Here is a 24,563-nt window from a genome sequence, read left to right on the forward strand (position 1 = left end):
ATGGGACGGAATGGCCCTTCGGCCCTTGATCGGAAACGGTAAGGTGCCCCTTGGGCTCTTCTTAAGGGGCCCTTCGCCCGGAAGGAAATAAGGGTCTCAATGTTGTTGACAAGAGTGGGGGTCTCATTATTGTTGAATAGAGAGGGTCGAAATGAGTATAAAAAACCAACAAGGCTTGCCTGAGGCTTGCTTGCTTGCCATGCCTGCCTGAGAACGTTCGTTTTTCAGAACGGACTAGTGAAACAAATGACATTAAAGGCCTGAATATGCCTGCCCGCAGCCTCGAGAGCAAGGACAGCGATGGCCTGGGTTGCAATTTCCTTAAAACCGAACGACGTCGGCCACTGCAAATGTCAGCAGACGGCGGGCGCCGTGTTAATCTGTCTTCTAGGCAGGTTAATAGCTACAGAAACACGAAAAATAGAGAATCTGCCTTTACTCGTCCAGTTCCACCAGCAGATTCCGGCACCACTTCGATGTGCTTTAAGGGCCAGTCCAGTCTTATCATCAGTCTAAAAATCACATACGTCAAATATGCGCCCAGACTGGCTTCTTAATGTAAGACCCGACGTCCTGAAGCGTTCAAAAGTACTTCTTTTAGAAGCGTCATCACTTTCGTCCACGCGTTGGTCACGGTCCAGTATTAGCTGCTGGGCCGACGCCGCGCGGCCTATGGAAACTGCAACGCCTGGCGAAGAGGTTTTTTTACTAAAATTTGCGAGCGCGCATGCTCCATACTGCGCCACATAACTTGCATCACTAATCGATTTAGGTGTTTGAAGACAATTGTTTCAGAATCGTCATCATTTTTGTTCACCGGCGGATTACGGCTAAGAGTTAGACGCTGGGCTAACGCTCCGCGGACTACGGAGACTACAACGTCTGGTGTCGTGGTTTTCGTTGATAAGATTTGAGAGCGCGCATGTTAAAAAACTAAGTTACATAAATTGTATCACTAATCGATTCTGACTGAATGCTGAACATTTCCAGACAATCATGGATTGGGCATATTAATTCACACTGATAACCATTTTATCCACAATCAAGTTTTCATCTTCATATTCGATCAAACATATCGATCTACAATCTGCCTTCGTGATGCCCTTAATGTCTGTAGAACCCAGTTAAACAGTTCTGACAAAGCCTCTTTAATCGGTTTACAAAGCGTCCACTATACCATTGCAAGTTAAGAGCGTCAGTGGTTCATTCCATGCGGTCGTTCAATGCCTGAATTCTGCAGTCTATTGACTTCAAAATACAAACGCGTAAATCTCACACAGCTTCTAGCTTCTTTTCTGAACACAAGGTAAAAACAACAATAAAACGAAGAAAGCGGTGTCCCTTGTTAACAAGTAAGCTATATCCGTTTTTATGGGGGGGGGGGGGTTGCATCATAAGAGGGGCTTTTGTCAACCCTGTGCTCCCCCTTGGCAAGGGTCTGGCTACGCCCCTGCCCACACCCGAAAGCAGAGCAAGTCGGCTACGCTGAATGATGATCAGTTCAATGTCCGTTGGACCAATTCATACCTAAGTCAGGCAGCCTCCCGGAAGCTTTTTTTCTGCGGCAGTGTGGTGTAAGGGAAGATCATTCGGAAAGAGATATTGGTGCAGGTGTCCAGCATATGTTTTGCGTATCAATTAGCGGTAACGCTGATCCAGAAACATGCAACAAAGCAGCCATGCGATCAATTCACAGTCAATCACGCGAGAGACAGCCGGGTCAGGGCAGCGGCCGCCGACAGCGGACAGAAGCAGGTCCCAGATAAGGAATATATGACAGAGGGACCTTCATTGTCTGGCTTGGTTTTGAAATGAGAGTCTCCAGTTTTATGCCCTTTTCACATTGTTTTTGGCAGTTTCAGGCTTCCGATATTGTTTATGCCTGAAATGCTACCACAAGTGTTGTTTCTTAAAGAGCAGCCAGCGAAATGACGGCGCGTGAAAAATCTATCGCATTGTGAGCCATTGATTCACTTTCAAAATTCTCGCCAGCCTATGTCCAGGCGGTATTTTGGCATCTACGCTGTGGGGGTAAATGCCTCCTCAATGAACCAAAATGCCTACCCGCTCATAGAATTCCGCCTTCCCAGGAAAGACAATGTTAAAACGAACAAATGATGATGTGAAGCTGGATAGCCTTCTTTGCCTAATGACATAGATGAGCAGGGGCGGATCCAGAGGGGGTGGGGAGCACGGGGCTGTCCCCATCCGTTGGGTCCAGAAGGGGCCCACTGGCTACGGGGGCCCATAGCCGGCCGAACAGGTGCAGTTTTTTAAACGGCTCCTACGTTCTTGTCGAGGACCCCATCTGTCCGCCGCTTCCGCCACACTGCATTGTCCAGGGACCCTGCACATTGGGTCTTGGTGTGTGAATTTAGGGCCCTACACTCCTGTCCGGCCAACCCGATAATCTGCTCGGGTGTACTCCATGTTTCGGGGGCCCTCCGCACTGGATTTTGGGCACTTCTTATTAGAAAAGAGTTCTTCTACGTTCTTCTCGGGCTCCTTCTGATAAGCTGTTCGGACACATTCTATCATTCTGGGGCCGTTCACATAAGGTCTTCGGTTTTTTCCATTGGAATGGAGGGCCCTACGCTCTTGTTGGGAGCCCTATTTGTTAAGCTACTGTGGCACACTCGATCATTCGGGGGTGTTGTTTCAGGGAGTCTTGTGTCTTGCGGGGTGTCTTGACCTGTACGTGAACTCACTTAGGTCAAAGTGTGAGCTTCCTAGGTCATGGCCTTTGGATCAAATACGGTCAAAAAAGTTCACATTCTAAGTTGGTCACCAAAGTGCCCCCAGAACCTAGGAAACTGTTTTAGCAAAAGGTCAAAGTCCAATTTGACGTCAGTGACCTTGTTTAACCTTTTGAAGGTCATGGTGACTAAAATCATACAAGACTGCTCTGGGTTTTGCGTTTGAATCAGCGACAAATGTTGCGCTGGGCAGTATGTTGATAAAACAAATGTCGACCCGGGACATCTTAGGTCCATGACATTTTCTGACATCCAAGAAGTCAATGCAAGATGTATAATGCGGTTCCTGCTGTCTATAAATTCGAAATGAGCACCACAAACTGTCCCATACAGTAAACCCTACAGTAGTAAATCAGGTTGGTTTTGACCTTGGTCTGGCCTTTATATCTGACTTTAGGTCAAAGTAATTTGCTTATTCAATATTTGTAGTGCCTAAGAAAGCATCTCAGAAAGGTGTGCCTTCGTCAAACACTCTGTTATTGTATCAGATTGGACGATTCCCTAGAAATTGCCGTCGCTGAAACCATGGCCTGACTTTGACCTGCCATAGGTCAGCAACCTTACAATGCGCATGCAATTTTTTATGTCAAAGGATCCACTGTTCAATTTTCTACAGCTATGCAAAAGTTGCCCGCGGCTACGTCGCGCCGTTCGGAAACCATTCTGGAAAAAACCTTCGGGGGTGTCAATTTGCCCCCACCCGAGCGCGTGTTAAACGTTCACCTAAGATTTCGCACCAAACAAATCTCCCTGGCGACGCTCTACTTCAGTGGAGCTAAACTCAGCTCAGTGGAGCAGTGGAGCGGGTACTTCCACCCTCCGTAGGTGACGCCGGCCAAGCAGAGGCACGCTAAAGGCACACAAACAGGTCCCTTTATAAAAAGGTGATGCAATCTACGAGGTCTCCATCTATGATTTCTGTGGCTGCGCAAATAAGCTTTAAAAGGATATGAAGTGCTTATATATATATATATATATATATATATATATATATATTTATATATATATATATATATATATATATATATATGATGAAGCGATGGATAAAGATGACTAAAGATGATGACTAAAGGTGACTAAATCATTTCGGCGAAACCCTCAATGGCCGAAGAAGCGCTTAGGTAATGAAAAGGACCCAGCGCGGTCAGCCCAGGTCAGGACAGGCTACCCCAGCCAGCTGTCAATTAAAGCCTTTATACCGCTTATCCAAAAATGCCACGCAATAGCTGCCACAAACAAATTGTCTGCACTCAAAACTTATCTGTTAAAAATTCTGCTATGTTAGAGGACTTATGTTTGTTGAGTATAATCGAAGCCCAGCGTAATGCTTTCAAAAATCTATACAAAAAAAGGTGGAAAGCAATCCGCGGCAGAGTAACATTGCATATGTCATAGGCAGGATGTCCGTGTTCTCTTATTGCTCAGAAACCAGCCTATTCAAAGCAGTCTTTCATCCATCCCAGAACACATTGCAACAATTTATCAGTATATTTTGCATGATCATATGCATTGGTACAAATATTGCAGGGCATGGTTCCATGTGAGGTACACAAAGCCCGAAGTCGTTCTTTTGTAAAACGGCGCTACCAATAGCACCTGGTACCTGCCAGTTACCAACGATAAATGTACACACAGAACGTAATCACCGGGACATCTTAAGCCACACAGCCTGACAATATATCACAGCTATGAAAGCAATAGCCAATGACCACCTAAGGCATGACAATGAACACATTTCAAACCTCAACAATTGACTTAATATCAATGCTTAGCTATCACACAGCTCAAAATTGCGTGCAAAGTACGAAATCAGTCGTCCACTTCCAATCATTTGATACATCTAAATGTACATATGGCACACGCACACACTTTTAAAGCTGGCATCACAAACACAACCGATGGCACAGAATGCTATCACATACAAAAGAAGGCACAGCAAACCATGACAACGTAATTGCCACCCTGAGTGCGTAGGATAACCGACGCCAATGCAGCACGAGCAATCAAACAAAAAGACCACGGACTGGGTGCATGCCAAACACCTACACGGGCATACACGCATATGCACAGCCATACAGAGTACCTGAGGCAGCTGAGGTATTCAGTAACACCAGTGAGCTATTCTTCACAGCCCAAACATAGCCATAAGTGGTTCAACGGATCACCGTCAGCGGTCACGGCTCAACCATCGGTGTCCTCATCATCTGAGTCCTCGGGGAGGATCGCTGGCCAAACGCCCATCCACACTGTGGGCGGTGAGGGTCTCCGATCCTCCTCTTCATCTCCAACGTCGTCCTCCCATTCGCTGTCGCTGCCATCTGTCGAACACTCGACGAAGTTCGCTTTCGTCTCATGCTCACACAGCGGCTCCGGAAAGCGAATAGCCAGCGGAGCGATCGGCTCATACCGTTCGCCGTCGAACCGGGTAAAGAAGCGACCCACTTCCTGATGGCTGATTGGCTGGGGATCCGGGGACAGCTGCAGCTCCTCTGCAAATATCCAAACACCTCTGTTAGACGCAGACGCAAGTGGCGCTCTACGCCAGAATGGGGGCAAGACATCTCATCAATCTGCTGTCGTTTGGGGATCACTTAATAATATTTCTGAGTAGCAGTTCTGGGCGTGAATTGCACTATGTAGTGCACTTTCCAGTATGTCTGTGTAATAAAGATGCATTTGAAATTAGACATTACGATGACCAAGAATTACAAAAGATGCTGGAAAACCTACATCAGCGTATTACACACGTCAAACTCCATATAGGAGCTTCGTAATAAACATAAAGTATGCCCAATGCAACGAAACAAAATATTATGGGCGTGAAATGCACTTTATAGTGCATTTCCCAGTATGGATGTGTAATGACATCTGTGACATCTCATCAATCTGCTGCGGTTTGGGGACGACCTAGGAATATTTCTGAGTAGCAGTCATGGGCGTGAATTGCACTTAATAGTGCATTTCCCAGTATGGTTGTGTAATGAAGATCCCTTTCAAATCATAACATTATAACGACTAAAAATTACAGAAGATGCTGGAAAACCTACATCAGGGTAACCTACATCAGGGTGCATCAGGGTACATCAGGGTACACATGCCAGACTGAATATAGGAGTTTCGTGAAAACATAAAGCATGTCAAATGCAACGAAACAAAATATTTATGGCACCCCGTCCATAATTCAAATACCAGGAGGGGGAGGGTCCATGTAAAAACTCCAATAGAGTGAAGAACACTTTGAAGAGCCTGCTTACCCTCAGCCATGTATCCGAACCGGTCACCCTCCAGCAGCAGGCTGTAGAAGGGCTGCTTGTGTCCCCGCTGAAGCCCGGAGCAGACGCGACTATTTGCCGTCCAGTCCTGAAAACACCACCACCGAGTCAGCACAATAACTCACACCGCACGGCCGTCGTCAGAGATGAGGGCGGGGGGGGGGGGGGGGGGCACTGAGACTTCGCAGGAATACCATTTAAGAGCTCACGTGCGTCTAGCCACAACTGTAACAATGTGGTACATTTACGTGCCTATCACTGATGCATTGATTGGCTCTTCGAATCAAGAAGGGAATGGGACCACTGCAACATACTTGTATGAAATCACAATAGATGTTTGCCATACAGCGAGGGCACACATTCAAAACGATGTATAGACAGACAGAACATTGCAAAGTTACACCTGATCTCAGTACACACACAAAATACCAAAATATTACAAACACCGCATATCCTCCATTAGAGAAAACAACTTCGATGGTCGTGGGGTTCGTATAGCACAAGTCACACAATTAAACAATGATTATGCATGCGGTGATTGGCTTGCCCTGAGAGAAGTAACAACAGTACAAAACAGTTCCTTTGAGTCCTCAGAAAATAACACCTCACTAAACCAATTCTCAACACAATAGGACAAATGACCTCAGACAGGGTCTGCCATGTACGACAGTTCCACTGGTATCGCTCCTACCTGTGAGATCTCGTAGTATGGTGAGCAGCCGTACACCACAGCCAGGAACCCGTCGCCGTACGTGACGACGTCACCCACACCAAACTGCCTCCGGTAGTCGCCCACTGCTCGGCCAGCCGCGCGGAGGTCCGCCTGAAACACGGATAAAGACAATGAGGGTATTGCACACAACACAAGGAGATAATGGGCCATCAGGATTTAAAATGGGCATTGGGACGCGGGAAATAACTGGGAAGAAAATGAGCTGAGAAGACGAAAACGAGCATCAGTAAGCCCAGAAACTAGTAACATGAGAAAATAGCACATATATAAATGCTCGAAACAAGCGCCATATAGGTTAATTATGAGGTGAGGTCAACTTACTACAAACTAAATGAGAGCGTTACTAACTGAGAAGTGAATGATACATTCCATAGATCAGACAACAGGTTGACAATATAGTGGTGCACGAGTGGTCACAAAGGACCATAGCAGGAACGAATCCCGGGTCACAGGTCTGCAGGAAATTGCACAAGAAATTACAGAAAGTGAATGGAAGAAAACAACCGTACAGAAATGAATTTCTACGAAATGATTAAACCTGCATCACAACTTTACAATGCTTATGATGCTTATGCATGGGGTTAAACCTGTTTCACATAGCTATTTAACCCTACCAAATAGAGATACAGCCAACTTATAAGTATGCAGGCATATCATTATACATAACAACACGCCATGACAATCAACCACGTAACTGACGCGCGCGCAAACACGTTTCCACCTCCCACACATCACCACATGCATATGAACAGCTCAGCAAAGAATTAAGAGAAGCTACACGATTAACTCCCTCTATTGTCGATTTGATCAAATCCAATTCATTCTTACCAGTTCCTGCACTTCAGCCTCCTGTTCGTCTAGGGAGCGCACCAGCCGCTTGTACATCCTCTTGAAGTGTTTCATGAGCGCTTCCAGGCCACGCCTCTCGTTCTCAGCCACGAGCGAGCCGTTAGTCTCGACGAATTGCTGCAGGGAGGAAAAAACAGTGAAAACAAGGTATCACTAGTTACTTCTCATCATATCGCCATTTATTTTGCTTGCACCATCACGGGCGCAGCGCACAGCCCTCGATTACAGGCCATTTACGAGCTGGAGATTTCTGGGAACCGAAAATGAGACCAGAACGTCACCTTGCATATAAAAAGTCACATGCGTATCTTACACACCCATCGTGCACATTTTCATCGCGCACATAATAGTGACCCAGAAGCATCTTTCCAACAATTGTTCAAAACACATGCCCAGCTCTAGCGTCATCCAAGACCACTGACCTGCAACAGGCGGCGCGTGTACATGGGCCGGGCACGAGCCATCGTCGACATCAGGTCAACGATTGCGGCCGTGTTCGGACGGCAGTCGCTGCGGGCCCAGCAGGCCAGCGTCTCCAACGAGACCAGGTCGAAGCCGGTCCCTGGCCGGCGGACATCCGGATGGACTGCGCCATTGATGAGGCGACGCAGCAGCTGCAAACACAATACACTGCGTTAGACAAGGATTGGTATCACAATCACACCGCCGGACACACGAGAGCGTACAGATACAAGGGCTCGTCACAAGCCGTCGCAAGACTGCTGGTTCTCATAGATTCATGTAAGAGCACAAAATACTCAACCTGGGACTCCCGTGCTCCCAGCCCAAGAATGAGTCGGTCTCTATTCAATCAGGTTTCTTTGCACAAATGAGTCATGCACGCGCTTTTTAAATAAAATGGAATACTTCTCAAATATCAATGAGTTCCATAAGTAACAGGGCATGTTGTCCAAGAATCTGAAAACATCCCATGCATTACGCACCCCTGCCCTGGGAAAGGGTTCCAGCATCTGGAGGTCCACTTCCGGGTGATCAGCATTCAGCTCCTCCATCACCTGCTCCCAGGACAGCCGCATGCCGCGGCGGACAACGTCGATGAACAGGTACTCTTCACCGTCCCTGCCAGAGGAGATGCACGTCAGGCCTACCACACACACTGTGTGAATTCCTACAGGTGACACGTGAATAGGAATATGTCACTGTACAGCACAGATATTCGCAGTCACAAACAAACACGCATACAAGCACAGTGACAAACAAACAAGGCAAGACAAGCACAGTCAGTGCATGATTATGTTGAATTTACACAAAACGACAACGCATTGTGAATAAATGCGATTCAGTTTATGCGATAAGAATGTTGTGTTTAAAGCATGCTACTGTGATTATGAATGGATGAAAATCAAGATGTCAAACAAGATAAGATGATACATATTCTCAGCAACGGAGAAAATGTGATAAGGCTGATCACGCCGGTGATAATTCGGGTATTCTTGTCAGAAAAAGTTTGGAAAGTAATCAAAGCTCTAATGAAGGAAAGGAAGAAGGTCAATAGCTAAATATGACATGTAACACAGTGCCATCGCTTTTAATTGCTCACTTCATTTGCGTGCAGCACTGATCATGAATGACAAACACAATCCACTCCAACAAAATATGCAACGTTTGTACGTGATGACGAGTTGTGTACACGGAAAAGGTGTTTTCCACTATTATGGTAGCAAATTTCAAGGTTTGGTATGACTATTACATTGCAAGGGATGCCATTATAATCGTCGACATCTATTTATCTTGCATTTTATTTTAGCACAAAGCAAGCTTCTCATAAGCCTCCCACACGGAAGGAATCCAATCGCCCATGAGGCTTACATTTTAACCAATTAGCGACATTCCTTATTAACAAATATCACAATTCACTGCAGCACCCAAAACACCCCGGCTTGCATATGTACTGTCTACACATTATGCACACCTGCTATACATTGAAAACATGCCTAGACATTCAGGAATACATGCCAGAGCTTTGTACCAAGATGTAAGGAAGAACGCTAGAAGTTCGCCAAACATGTGTGATCACGGCAGTTACAAAACATGAGTTAACTGCCAACATGCAAAATTAGGCAAATAATAAGATGAACATACTCCGTATGCACGTGATCAAATCATCCACAGCCAAATTATATAGTTGTCAAATTCGTTGGGAATCACGATATTCTTAAGCAACATAAACATGATGTGCATAACATCACTGATTCGCATCATGTGATTTGCTCAAGGAAACATAGTTAAGTGCACAACTAATCACAGAAGTTCAAAATCTATGGCAATGAAATCAAAACCTATGGCAAAAAAATAAAAAAATAGGCTATTAGACACCAATTGATAAAGCAGGAGCTCCCAAAAACCCATGACCTGAACAACCAGTCTGTCCCAATGCCGTTATAGTGCTAGAGGAACAGACTCATTTCCCACGCCCCCTTCGGCAATGCTTACGCTTTGTGCCAGCAGATCATCGAGCTGTGCGGTAACTGCACGTTGTGGAGATTAACGCCCAGCATGCCGGCTACAGAGGAGTAGACTGTCCCCATTACAGTCTGCGTCCCGGATCCCGCGGAGTGGAGGTGGCGACGAAGGTACATAACCTGAAAAGGAATGGCAAGCCATTGAATGCGTTGCGCTTCATGCAACCCAATCACCTACACATATTCAGAACGAAGAGCCCATCAGCCCATTCATTCATAAACGCAGCAGTAGGTTCCAATACAACTGTTTACTGAGATGTACCAGTACATAGCGAGAAAATGTAAACAACAATAAATTAAACCACACTGACCGAGCCAACACAACACATGTTGGTGACAACCGCATGAGCAAGCGCTTAATCATGGTTATCATCACCGTCACCGTTCGAGATTGTGCACACATCACAATAGCGTGTTCGGTGTTGCGCCATCTGGAAGGAGCACAGCAATACGCCTCAAGGCAAACGGACGGGAACGTATGGCTGACAGCATTGTTTTGCAAGTCACAGCCCACCACTGATAACAACACAAAAAAACAAAAACAGATCGGACATAGAAGTCTGCCACATGCCCTGTGCGTGACTTCACCCATTCAAACGTGCAAGGAACGAGGATTAATCTTCATTGCAATCCACTTACCAGCGTGCTCAATTCGGAAGCCGATCCGTCCTCCGGTCCGCCCTCCTTCATCAGGGCCAGCTGGTCATACAGCACGACGTTCATCGCGTTCAGAAGCTTCAGCGTCTGGTCATCTGTCCACATCGTGGGTCCGAACGGGTTCTTCTTGCACGTAGTCCAGGCGGCGGCCGGGTGCTCGGGGAGCCGTCCACGCAGCTCATCCAACACCAAGCCGGCGATCTTGCTGTAGCAACTGCAGAGACCACACCAGGTCAAGACTCGCACGTGCACATCCGAGTTCATCTTTGTTCCGGGGGACGGGGGGGGGGGGGAGCAAGAGACAGGGATACGAACGTTAAAAAGCTAAGACGTAAGCAATGGGAGAGATGAGTGCCTTGTGTGCCATCGCCCTGACGGCGATACATAATATACGCGATCACGGCGATCACGCAGTTTGAACAGCACGGACAAATACCACATTCAGCACCAAAAAACAACAACAAGAAATTCGACCAAATCGCTTGTTAGAATCCATGTCAAATTCTGGTGACGCCTTTCTAGCAAAGCACAACACATCGTGGTATTTGGCTGGAGCAAGTGATAAAGGGAAAGGTGGATTCGATAACCGTAGACAACATCGGCCTGCAATCGAGTGTCATCCGCGCGAATGAACACAGAAAAGGGATTTGACATATGCAAACTTGCACCCCTTAGCATGACCTTCATACACATCAGAAACACAACCGAGCTGGCAGAATGTTTCCGCGCAAATCCTAGGACTCCATAAGGAGATCGGACGATTCAAAAAGAGATAAAAGACTCACGTCTGGAGATTGGACTCTCGGTTGTCGGTTTGCTCCGGAACCATCCAGAGGCTCATCAGATAGAAGGCTTCGGGCACGTTCAGATGCTGCACTGGCCGCTGCATGTACTCCCGGAACATGGGCAGCAGCACGACGTCTCGCTGGATCTCGCGGAACAGCATCCGCGCGTAGTAGCGCACAGACAGGTCATCATCCCTGCCCAAAAGCGGGTAGTGTTACACACGTGCCTAAGACAGCATTTTCTCGCTCCGAAACAAAGTGCGACGTCCGGGGCTTAGTTACAAGTCAATGAGTTTAACTGATGGAGCGAATAGGCTGGTTTGGTCTTTACATTAGCTACGTGATAACAGAACATACGATAAGTGCATGATGGTGATGGTGGATAAACCAGCCTGGTACGTGCGATATAGACAAGCTGGCACGGTGCGACGATCGACGTTAAGTCACGAGCAAGGCATGGCAGTGGCACTTGGGAGTAAGAAATTGAGCCATTCTTGGTGCCGTCTCACAGACATATCCGAGATACAACTGTCATTTAAAACTGAGATGAAAAGGCGAGACTGTCGTCAAGGACAGCACGGTCCCTCACAAATTACCGCCGGCGTTCCATACGACTCAATTATCGTTTGGAACGACAACAAGTTCAGAAGCTTCGCAAACAACCAGCATGGCGTGCAAAGAAATCTACACTTCAGTAACTGGGTGATCTTCACCATATCCCTTAAAATTGTGACGTGGCACGTGACGTGTCAAGTGAAGTAGATACTACATGGCAGTGCTTCACATATGTGCCTTGCAATTTATGCTTGGCCAATTTTATCAATCTAAGCAAACTGCCGAGACCACAGCACACCGATTATGTAATCCAACTTACGGACGGTGTTGGCGCGAGTAGATGATCTCCAGAAGGGCATCCCGATTGAACAGGGTACCATGGACGGGCACCAGCTTGCGGAACTCCTCCATGGCGGGATCCGGCAGGCAGTCGACTGTGTAGCATCTGTCAGCCATCTTGGCTAGGGCTGTACGCAGGTGATGGCCAGCCGAGGCGCGGAACCTCGCAGTGCGCCGCCAGCTGCATCCGCACCGCTCAAACACGCGCAGCAAGGCAGGTCGGCACGAGGGCTGCACCAAGCGCGGGTACCTGCGAAAAAAAGACAACGGCGTCGCCATTGAGGCGAAAAGGGGGTTCGGGAGGAGGACTACTAGATGGAAGACGTGGCTTAGAATCGCTTTTGTCTCAGAAAATCCTGGCCAAGGCACTGTGCGCAGTGAGGGTGATTAAATCAATACCATCTTCACAAGGAATATGCAGAGAGCAGTGATGCATACAATCAAATGATGTTTTGCAAATTGCCAACCTCCCATACCTTCGCCATGGCTAACTCTGAAAAGCAACTGAAAACAGGCATCTGACAAGGTGGGGGCATTGACTGAAATTAAAATCCTGAAATAGACTTGTGGTAGTATGCATGAATGCAACAGTTTGTAATATGATGCAGAAAGCAATGATAATGTTACTTCTATCAACATTATGCTGCATGAACCTGAGATAGTCTGGCCATAGTCATCTAGATACCCTGACAGAGTGCCCCACAGGATAGTGATAGATCAAGTGCTTTGAGCATCCCACTAGCAGGTTGAATATGCTGACAAGCATTTCAGAGATGGAATTAGTGACTTGGAGGGAAACTCTGTGGATCAATACAATGAAGATTGAATAAAGAAGTGGTAGATGTCTTTGAAACATTACAGTGCATGTAGACCCTCTCTGGAAATGGCGAGAAATGAGGAGCATGATTTCGAGCACCTTGCCATAAAGTATGACACCATATGACTTTCAATATGCCATAATGCCACCAATGAGTTTGCAAACAGCTGACTCATTCTCAGCCCCAGTCTCCATGTACTGCAACATTGGTTGACAGAAATTGTTAATGCAAAACTGGATAAACCGTCCTGGGGCATAATTCGGTGATATGAAAAATTAGAAGAAAAGTCAACACTAAAGACTTAAGAGCAGCAAATTACATTTATGGGTACACTGTTGTACCTGAACCTAGACTATGAAAAAGACAGTGAACAAGCCTTTTAAAACAATAAAACAAAGGCAAAATGCTATCCACTTGTTGATTTGGAGTTGCACTTATTGCATCCATCAACATTCTCTACCCATTCACTGTTTCATCCATGTGACTGCTATTCATTGCTGATAGTTCAGGTTTTGCTTAAGGAAATAGTTTAGCATGATGCATGGAAAAAACAATGTCAAAAAATACTTTGCATCTTGTTGGAATGACTACACCATGAGGCAATGAAAAATAAGTGAAAACTGGCCCAAATGAGGTTGATGAGGAAGACCATAAGTGACTGCTATGACCAGGGGTGTCACTATCTCAGTCATTTGGTAATCTGTGCTTTACAACCTAACTTATAAGCTGCACTGCATTTGCAGGTACTGCTTTTAAACACATGTACTGTACCTAGCGCACACAGTATGGCAACACGACCCCAAACTTAGTGTTGTATGTGAATTGCACATTTGGTAAATGGAAGGCATGTTTCTTCATGATGGTGACATTTGCCTGACAAAAAAATCACCCAGGGCAAATACAAGCTTGATATACCTTGTAAGAATTATCAATACAACATGTATGACACTTTACCTCCCTTTGATTTGCATATGGTCTGACCTTCAATGTTTCTCTAACCTCACAAAAACTATAAAAACTGAAAATGTATACACAAATAAGTACAAAAAATCAAAAAGTCAATTTACATACATTTTACATACTCTGCAGTCAGTTATGTTTGCATAAAAAGGATGTACTGCTCACAACTGCTGGTACAGATAGTGATGTAGCTGACATCCCTTCAAGCCACAACTATGGATGCATATGCATATACATATACATCAAACTGATGTACTTTTGTGTAATTGTTCTGGTTGTGTTCCATCTGGCAATAATTATAACTGCCATTGACTTGTCAGCTGTAGGAGCACCCCAAATCTTCAGTGTTGGAAAGCTAACATTCTCAGCAAAATGACACCTTAACAAGACCACTCACCTGGACATAAATCCGAATCTCCATACTTTTTCTGAGGTATGGACATCGTGAAGCCTCCTGCATACTTGTGATACAGATACAAGATCTTCTATACTCAGGAAACACAAGACATGTTCCAAAATTTCAGTTGGCAGGGAAAGCAGAGATTTCTCAACATCCTTGTCTTCGCTGACCAGATGCATCACTTTCTCCTCATTCGAGAACTCCATCGCATCCATCAGCAGCATTCAACAATCACGTGCACTGTTTCAGATATCGAAAGTAGTCACCAAACTCAGCACATTCAGCTTTGCACGGATGAACGTGTTGAATACAAACACGCGTCGGAGCGCCGGAATGGAAACGGAAGTCAAATGCGGCGGTTGGCGGTTAGAGACCTGCGGCACGTTGCGGACGAGGCCGTTCAAAACCTTCCAATGAGAAGCGGTGATGTTTAACTGATGCGGCGTGGCTGAACCGGACGCAAATGTTCGTGCGCGCTGGAACGGCAGTCAGAGTCTCAATTCTATTTTAGTTGGAACGGGTAAAGGAACTGTATCCAAGGGAGATACTTCCTAGACTTTTACGTGGCCTATGCCCAACAATGCTGATTTCAGCCCGCCCCCCACCACCTCAAAATCTCTCCTAATCCTTGTTATGCTGGATTACTGGGCAGGAAAGGAAAACTGGGCAAAAAAGAATACAATCGTATAACTCTGAGTATAGATAGCAGGCTTCTTAAACACACCACTATTAGGATCATGTATATTTAGGGGTGGGACACTGTCGTTTTCGTTGTGGAACTAAAATCATGAACCTTACCCATTCTATTTGCCAGATCTGTTCCTCCACAGGTTTTCACCCACTTTTTCGCTGGTTATGGTTATGGTCCTTTGCTTTCGTGCGTTAGTTTTGCTCGCGCAGCTTCTCTTGCATTTATTTCACGCAACAACAACAATGGTGCGAGTTGACTTTTAGCGCGTGGGCTTTTCTACGAATATATTAATGTTGGCGGGCTAAAAACCACGCCATGCCGTTTACAGACCATTTGGCTGAGTGCAACACAAGACGCACATAACTTTAATTCTGAGAGGTGCTGCTTAGGGTGTCCTGGACATATGTGCAGAATTTCAGCGCTGTAACAACTTGTATGACATCAAACAGACGCCCGTATCTATGCGAGGTTTATTCACAGACATTTCACAGCTGCTGGAAATGTGACGCTCGCCATGTTAGATTGATATTACAGATTCAATTTGCGTGTCACATTCAGTCAACTCACCGATATGAACGAGACTTGGCTGCCAGATTCGGCAAGTTACACCATTTACAAATATATCAGCCACAAAGTGCGACATTAAAATACAATCGCGCCATTGGATCATCAATGTTCAACGTCGTTGAAAGCTTTTTCTTGGTAAACGTTCGCTAACCACGCAGATTTTGGCCAAATTTGATTTATTGATAGTACACGCGCGTTGATAGAGCAAAGCATCTCATATAAAAGATCCCACTTCCACCTATCACATTCGAAATCACGCCCATACGCGATTGTAGAAGTTCAAGGTCATAAAAATTGGGCACCCAAAAGCTTTCAAATTGGACAGAAACATACACCTCATGAAGATCCACCTAACCACCACATATAAGATCGTGGCGTCTAAACGTTTGTTTTCTAGAAGCCTTGAAAACTTGGAAATGACATCCCTGCACGCGTTGCCATACAGACATTGGATGCCAGCTATAAGACAGCGAGACTCCTTCGATCAGCTTGAAATTTAGCACAAAAAATCACATCATGTACGTGTGCAGTTTTGTTGAGTGGCAATTTGTGACATTTAAATTTACGCATTCTAGAGGCTTTCAAGCATGGGATGTATGACATATGCATGAAAACGACACCAGCAGCGTCGCAACATGAAACCACGGCTAACGAATGCTGCATCCTACAGGATGCATCTGGGCATTGTCTGTCACATGACATGTCATATGACAGTTAATCATGCGAAATGTGATATGCAAATTAAATACGTTACATTTGAAGATCGTTTTTCCACCTTCGCAGACTCCTCTGATTGTCGCAAAATTTGGCACAAACACTCACCTCGATGGCTCCATCCAGCCACCAAATATTATACCGCGACATTTAAATGCTCGTTTTCCAGCAGCATCCAAACCTTGGAAATAACAACCTCGCACGTGTAACATGCATGTTTACGTATGCATGATGCTGACATGCACGTATGCTGACATACGTATGCACGTATGCTGACATGCATGTAACACGCATGTCAGCGAAAATTAAAAACTCCTTCCATCAGAACGAAATTAGGCTAAAAATGTATCATGTACTCGTACAGTTTTTCGTTTATTGGCAATTTGTGACGCTCATATTTACGCATTTTGGAGGCTCTTAAACATAAAGATAGATGACAGATACATAAAACGGCACAAAGGCGTTGTAATATGCTGCAAAGCCAAAGGAAGTCAGCAAAATACATCCTGCCGGATGCATTTCGCGTTGTCTCCCACATGACATGTCAAATGACAATATGTCATTATGAGTCTGGGAGATGCTACTTGGGGTGCCCTGGACATATGTTTAGTATTTCAGCGTTGTGACAATTTGTATGATATCAGACGGACGTCCGTATTTCACCGAGGTTTCTTCAGACATCTCACAGCTCCTGAAAATGTGACGCTGGTAGTGTGAAATCGATATTACAGATGCGCGTTCGCGTGTCACATTCAATCTCCTCACTGAAAGAAATGATCCTTGGCTTCCAGATAGGAGAAGTAACACCATTTACGACAATATCAGTCACAAAGGGCGACATTGAAAAACACCCACGTTATTAAATGATGAAAGTTTAACGTCGTTCAAGGCTTTTTCTTGGTGAGCACCCGTTGACTGTACAGGTTTCGTCAAAATTTGATTTGTTGACAGAACAAAGCATGTCAAATAAAATCACACTCCATCTTTAACATTCGAAAATGCGCCCGTACAGAACCGTAAAAGTCTATGCTAAATACGCCCGTACAGAAACGTGAAATCGCCCGTACAAAACCGTCTCGGGAACTAAGAAAGCTGGAAACACCAAATTGACAGGATGTATGGAGCTGTACGTGAACTCACTTAGGACAAAGTTCGCGGTTCCTAGGTCATGACCCTCGGGTCAAATAAGGTCAGACAATGTCAAATCCCAGGCTGGTCTCCAAAGTGCCCCCAGGACCCCAGATCACTGTTTCTAAGCAAAAGGTCACATGCTCATCTAAGGTCAGTAACCTTGTTTGACATTTTGAAGGTCATGGTGACCAAGATAATAGAAGACTGCTCTGAATTTTGCAGTTAAATAAGCGACAAAGATTACATTAGGCAGTGTGTTTCTAAAAACAAATGCTGACCCGGGTCATATTAGGTCAATGACATATTCTGACCTCTAAGAAGTCCATGGAATATGTATAACGCAGTTACTACTATCAATAAGTTCGAAATGATCACCAGAAACTATCCCATTCAGCAAGCCCCAGTGTAATAAAACAGGTTGGCCATGACGTTAGTCTGATCTGCATACATGACATTAGGTCAACGTTATTTGCTCATCCAATATTTGTGCTGCCTAAGAAGGCATCTCCGAGATGTCTGGCTACATCTAACACTCTGTTGTTTCGTCAGATTGCAAGGATTCCCTAGAAATGGACTTCGCTGTGACCATAGCCTGACTTTGACCTGTCATAGGTCAACGACCTTACTAGGTACATCTAATTTTTTATGTCGATCGATCCGCTATTCAATTGTTAAGAGCTATGCAGAATTTGACGCGGCTACGCCGCGCCGTTCGGAAACCATTTGGGACAGACCCTAGGGGAGGGGGCCAATTTGACCCCGCTCCACCCGACCGCGTGTTAAATGTGGCACGCGAGTGTAAATGTATCAAATCAATCTAAGCTGGCGGACGTGAAAATGTGATCAAACAATGGTTTATCTTGGTTTGGTTCAAAGATAAGCTATTTGCTCGAGAAGAAATAACAGCCGCATTATGACACAGCATCTCACTGTCGTAGTGGACGCCGCAAGTGCCCACAGATGGCGTTGCTCCGACGCTACTCCAGAAGACTGCGAGAGAGCAGCGATTTTGAGTTGCTGTTGGGTTTCTCCTGGCAGTACCAGCCACTAAGGCTAAACAAGATATTTTGTTGAATGTTCCAGTGAATCGAATTTAGTTCGTCTCGTGCTTCTGCTGATTAAAAGGATACTGTGCACATTACGAAACTTACAAAACGAATTTTTTGATTATCTGGAACATACCACTGGGCAACCGAGCAGCCGACCACACAACACCAAACGCCACTCACAGCTTCCAGGGCGCTCTCACAGAAGTGAGGACCATAAACACCGGTGTCCCTGCTCACGTGGTTCAAGCTCTACACATCCAAGTTTAAGACGCGCCCCCGCTGTCGGTTGGATACCCTTCGCTCGGGTGGGGTGTCAATTTGACCCAGCTGGGATCTCAGAAACTAAGAGACCTAGAGACTACGCATTCGCAGGGTGTATTTTCCTGTACATAAAATCACTGAGGTCGAAGTTTGAGGTTCCTAAACCATAACCTTCGGGTCTCAAACTTCGGGTTCGTGTCCAAAGTGACTCGAGAACGACCTTGTTTGACCTTTCGAAGCTCATGGTGACCGAAATCATACAAGGCTGCCTTGAGTTTTGCATTTGCACAAGCAACAACGATTGCGCCAAGCAGTATGCTGCTAAAAAAAAAAACAAATTGTTGACCTTGGTCACTTTAGATTGGCGACCTTTTGCAAGATATGTAATGCGTTTCCTGCTGTCAATAAACTCGAAATGAGCACCAAAAGCTACCCCATACCGCAAGACTTGGGGGAACAAAACAGGTTGGTTTTGACCTCGGTCTGACCTTTATACCTGAACCTAGGTCAATGGAATTTGTCCATTCAATTGTTGTGTTGCCTAAAAAAGCTTTTCAGTGATGCATGGCTTCGTCTAACACATGGTTGTGGCATCAGATTAAACGATTTCCTAGAAGATGACAGTCTTTTTCAGGTAGCTCCGGGGCCTCCTCGCAGGAGAGCCTCGTGGGCGAGGATAGGGCGGGCTCATTCGCCAACCTGTTAGCTCTCAACTTCTTTCTGCTGGCTGACCTACAGGACCACGCCTGTGAAGACAGCTGTAGCTGCAACAAGAGAATACAAATTTCGAGCGATCCCCATGGTTCAGTACGTGAACTCTGTGAACAGTTTGCCGAGTGCATTTATGTGTGTTTGAGCCGTCGAGGCCGAACATTTTGATCACGTATAGAAGACCTAAATCAACACGACACGTCTTACCGTTATGGACTTTTTTTGGTCCGGTTACTTACATATTCAACTGCTACTGTTCTTTTTTTAATGTGATAAAAAATCAAGTTTAGGAAACCATCATGTTATCCTATTACCTCGAGTGGTCCAAGGCATGGCAAAGACACAGTGTCGTGTTGTGTCGCTTTTTGTGCATTATCATTCGTGCTACAGGTGAATGAAATATGCCATGGCATATCAATCTTCCCTTGATATTTCAATGATGGTCGTCGTTTAGACCACTGCGGACGTTTTTAAGCCGCCAGTGTACTGGATGTCAACCCGAGGGTTGACTTGTACACAACACGGTGTCACTGAATTCGAACATAAAGCGTATACAACGCGGGGTCACTGAATTCATAGTGTGCGCAGTTACTGCAGTTCGGTCATCTCGAGGGCCGGTAGAGCCTGATCTTTGCCCAAGCCCCAAAGCACGACGTTGACAGCTGGTGTGCTGTGGTTTGCAGCTCTCCCGCGTCTGATCGCCTCTCCTACGTACCCGTGACCAGCGTACATCTGTGCGCCTCACTCGCAATACCCAAGTGGCCAACGCCGTGTGTTTGTGCTTCTGTACCGTAACTGCGCGTATGAGGGGGATCGCGACTGCGGACCGACGCCTGATCCGGCTGGATCGGCGGCTCGGCCATGGTTACGATATGAAGTCCACGCCGCCCCGCCGGCACCGACAGGGCCGCGCCGCTGTACTGCGGCCCTGCACCATGTGCCCAGGCTCCGGGCACAAGTGGAGCGAGGGAAGAGGGCAGGGCAAAGGTGCGTCTAAGAAACGCCTTGCGAGAACCCTCACGTCCTCCCGCTCCCGCCCACAGCGCGTTGACTCCACGGCTGGTAGCTGTGACATGTTCGACTATGACCGACGAGCCGGCTCCAGTTGTCTGTACGGTAACAAACGATTCGCGTTCATCTTCCCGTAGACAGAACCACTACAATCAACGTCAACAGAGTATTTATTCATCGACTTGCACTTTGACCTTCCATTAAAACGCAATAAATAGCACGGACGGCACAGCGGGCTGGTGGGGTGAAAACGTAGTCACACCGCTTCAACAGGCGATCCACAAAATGTCAGCCAATAGCGTCTTTTCTTTCGGACTGTTGAAGATCGTGAGTCCGAATATTGACGAACACAACCATCTCTTCTAGGCACCATAGCACACAGCCCGGGGCATCATACTTGCCATAACAGCCTGACATCGCCGCATCGTTCGAATTCCGCCACAGGAGATATCCGGGCACCCGCCCGCCGTCAACGCGCCGGCGCCGGCCCCTCAGCGAAACGGACAGCCTGACGCCCAGTGGCCGCGCCGGCCGCACACGTAGCAGCGACCGTAGCCGCCGTAGTAGGCGCCGGTGCCGTCCACGGAGGCGTCCGAGTCACCCGAGTCGCTCCAGCGTCGGTCGTGCGCCCACGTGGTGAAGCTGAAATCACTGTCGTTCTCGCTGGCCGCGTCGGCCGACAGCGAACTGGCGCCGTCCACTGTGCCCAGGTCGCTGGCAGCGCCGCGACCGCCTTCGTCGCCCGAGTTCGAGCCCCGCACTGTGCCGCTGTCGGCCGAGGTGCCGCCATCCCGCTCGTCCGAGTCCCGACCGCCACCGCTCGACTCGGAGTCACTGCGGCTGCGCGACTCCGCCGAGTCGGAGCTAGGGTCGTGCGTCGTCGCGTCCGAGTTCGAGCGATCCCCACCGCCGGTGGTTGACCCGGAGTCACGCCGCGAGCGCGAGTCTGCCGAGTCCGAGTCGCGGTCTGAGTCGGAGTTGGCGTCGGTCCGGCTGGCGGCGGCGGAGCGCTCGCTGGCCGTCTCCCAGTCGCGCTCCGGGTGCCGCGAGCCGTCAGGACTGGCCCGTCCGCCGGCCAGGCCAGGGCCCAAACTCACTGCCTGTGCTGCAGGTAGTAGGCTGCCACGCACAGAAGGGCGCGGTAAGTGTGCGCACAATACAACTGTTGACAGGGCGACACACGCATGCCAAGACAAGCACCGCGCCCACCAGCAAGCTGGGGCATACCTGTGGTACCTGCTCTACGCACATGACACACACTCTTACAGATTGGCGAACAGCGCAGGGCGCAAAAAGCAACAGCGACGGACGGCGGGGCGGGACAAGAAAAGGCCACTTCATACGGGGAGCAGGCAAATGTGCGTATGGCCGGACCTGAGGGCGGGGAGACGCGGAGGTGTGGAACTCTGAGTACGGAGGGGAACGCAAGGACAAGAGCGCCGGGTACAGCCAGGAGGGGAGGTCCGCAGCGTCGGGCAGGCCCTCCGCCGGTTCAGGAGAGCGAAGATCGAGGCACAGCGCGGGGAGGAAACAGCAGGACCGGACCACCGGCGGGTCAGGATGGCATTACCAAAACGCCGGACAAGGACAGAAAGGACGTGAGTGCGGGCAGGAATACGGACGGAGGCCTGGAGCTCAGGGCAGGCCGCCGTCGCCGTCCCTCACTTACGCCACTTCACCTGTGTCGTCGATGACGATGGGGTGGGTGGGGTTGGCGCCGGCCGCCAGCGCCGCCGTCAGCGCCGCCGCCAGCGTTTCGTTGTCGATGTTAGCCGGCTGGCGACCGGCTTGCGCGGACCGGGCCCGGCCGCGCGCCGCTGCCGCTGCCCCTGAAGCAAGGCAACGCCAGCTTGTCACAGCCGGAACAGGAAAGATGCACAAGACGTATGAACACGCTTGTCGTGATTGTACGTGAAAAAAATGAAGCTCGAGTCTGAAAAGTGGACGTCTTAACACTGAGACAGCAAGCCCCTGATCACAACTGGTGGCGGCAGACCACACTAACCTCTGCCAGCCCGGCTGGCGGCGGCGGCAGTGGCGCGCGTCTGGAGCGGCGTGGCGCCACGGAAACCACCGCGATTGGCCTGCTGCTGCTGCTTGCTGTTGCTGCTGCTGCTGCTGCTGTTGTCGCTGCCGCCACTGCTGCTGTTGCTGTTGCCGCTGCCGATGTTGCTGCTGCAGCTGCTGGCGCTGCTGCTGGTGCTGCTGGCGACGTCTGGCGGCGTGACCTCCGCGCGCTGCTGGCGCCGGCCGTGCCGCCGCCGCCGCTGTTACAGGCACGATCACGTCAAAATCACCGAGTCACTTCTGCCGACGACCATCAGGATATGACGAGTAAGCACACGCACGACGCACATCTACTAGCACGAAAACACGGCTGCACCCACCTACACACCACCCCAAACACTTCACACACAGCTACACCCAAGCACAACCGCATCCAGTCATTAAACTCGCCAATGTGCGACAACTACAAACGTCTATGCGGTTAAGTGAACGGCGACCAATGAAGTCATTGCCCCCGACCCGATCCGACGCGACCCGACCAATGAACACGTCCTCCCACGACGCCCGAGTGGAGCGCGGCGCACTCACCGCTCGCCTCGCGCTCGCGGCGCACGGTGGCGCGGTGCTCGGCCGCCTGGCCGCCCAGGCGCGCCACCATGCCGTCGATGAAGTTGTCCAGCACGAGACTGCGGGTACGTGACGTCACTGGCTCGCGGCAGATAGGGCAGCTGGGGCGATGCTTGGTCCACTCGTTGATACACGACGCGCAAAACGTGTGCGTACAGTTCAGCGTGAGCGCCTGCCGGAGATGGCGGCGGCGGCGGCGATGAGCACTGGTGTCCCGACGCAGACACCCCTACAGAGTTGAGCGAACGGCTGGGCCCACCTGCGTCTACTTCCCTTTCCTTGATGCAGGTCCTACAATCGACGTAAGACTGCGACACCAGGGACGCCAAAGACCCTGCGTTTCACGCGTCGTGAAATCATAGAAATATTGTGCTTTCGAACAGACAGCGGGCCGGCGCCCGGGTTGGCCACAGCGGTGCGGCGTCGCGGCCGCCAACTCACGTTGAAGAAGATCTCGGAGCAGACGCTGCAGGTGAGCTCGGCGTCCATGAGCTGGTCGAAGCCGTCCAGCACCGATTGGCGGGCGGCCAACTGCTGGCCGCAGGCCGCCTCCTTCTCGCGCTCCTGGCGGCCGGGGCGGGCTGTCAGCGGGTACGCCGGGAACACCGCCGGCAGCCAAGGGAGAGGGAGGGGCGCCCGCCGGTGATCGGGCGCGGCAGCAGTCGGCGCATCGGGTACGCCCCCTCCCCCTCCCCCCCCCATCGTCCGGCGCAAACATCCACCCACCACACCAGGACAGGGGGACAACGACGACCCACACGTGAGCAGGCGCGGCGTACCGCCAGCCAACACTGCACCGTGCGTCGCAGATCTAGAGAAGAGCAGCATGGCGGCGAGGCGCCACTCTGCAGGGCACTCATGCACGCTCTGACGGCGTGACACGCACAGCATCCACCGGCCGTCACCTGCCGGGGGGCGTGCACCCCGACAGCGCCGCAGGCGCGGGCGGCGCCGCCGTCTGACCCACCGTCGCGGCTAGCTGGGTCTCGAGCAGCTCACGCTTGGCGTCGAGCGCGCCCAGCTGGGTCTCGATGGCGGCGCAGCGGGCCTGCATGTCGGCCGCCGTCTGCTGACGCTCCTTGTTAGTGGCCTCCAGCTTCTCTGCCGCCACATAAACTCAGGGGCGTCGTCACACACGGGCAGGGTTCAAGTCACAGTTGCGCGACGCGGGGAGATGGTCGCAGTGA

At 48.9% G+C, this 24,563-nt stretch overlaps 2 protein-coding genes and 1 long non-coding RNA gene across 3 annotated transcripts; all 3 read right to left on the reverse strand.

Moving 5' to 3' along the window:
- Positions 1-4,937: 4,937 nt before the first annotated feature.
- Positions 4,938-10,294, reverse strand: LOC119107425 (F-box only protein 21-like). The gene is made up of 7 exons (XM_037230859.1): positions 10,065-10,294; positions 8,555-8,690; positions 8,033-8,224; positions 7,590-7,727; positions 6,720-6,851; positions 6,011-6,116; positions 4,938-5,245 (listed from the first exon to the last, which is right to left on the reverse strand). The coding sequence occupies exons 1-7, from the start codon at positions 10,208-10,210 to the stop codon at positions 4,938-4,940; spliced, it is 1,158 nt and encodes a 385-aa protein (XP_037086754.1). The 5' UTR covers positions 10,211-10,294.
- LOC119107880 (uncharacterized) lies at positions 5,187-6,776 on the reverse strand. The gene is made up of 3 exons (XR_005095286.1): positions 6,720-6,776; positions 6,011-6,116; positions 5,187-5,245 (listed from the first exon to the last, which is right to left on the reverse strand). It is a non-coding gene; the product is annotated as an uncharacterized LOC119107880 (long non-coding RNA).
- A 420-nt stretch (positions 10,295-10,714) lies between the features above and the next one.
- On the reverse strand, positions 10,715-14,957 carry LOC119107426 (uncharacterized). The gene is made up of 4 exons (XM_037230860.1): positions 14,605-14,957; positions 12,410-12,679; positions 11,536-11,730; positions 10,715-10,964 (listed from the first exon to the last, which is right to left on the reverse strand). The coding sequence occupies exons 1-4, from the start codon at positions 14,829-14,831 to the stop codon at positions 10,715-10,717; spliced, it is 942 nt and encodes a 313-aa protein (XP_037086755.1). The 5' UTR covers positions 14,832-14,957.
- Between the last annotated feature and the right edge of the window lie 9,606 nt (positions 14,958-24,563).

The sequence above is a fragment of the Pollicipes pollicipes genome, unplaced genomic scaffold (genome assembly GCF_011947565.3).
Source record: "Pollicipes pollicipes isolate AB1234 unplaced genomic scaffold, Ppol_2.1 Scaffold_6686;HRSCAF=7923_pilon_pilon_pilon, whole genome shotgun sequence".
In the NCBI taxonomy this organism is placed as follows: Eukaryota; Metazoa; Arthropoda; class Thecostraca; order Pollicipedomorpha; family Pollicipedidae; genus Pollicipes; species Pollicipes pollicipes.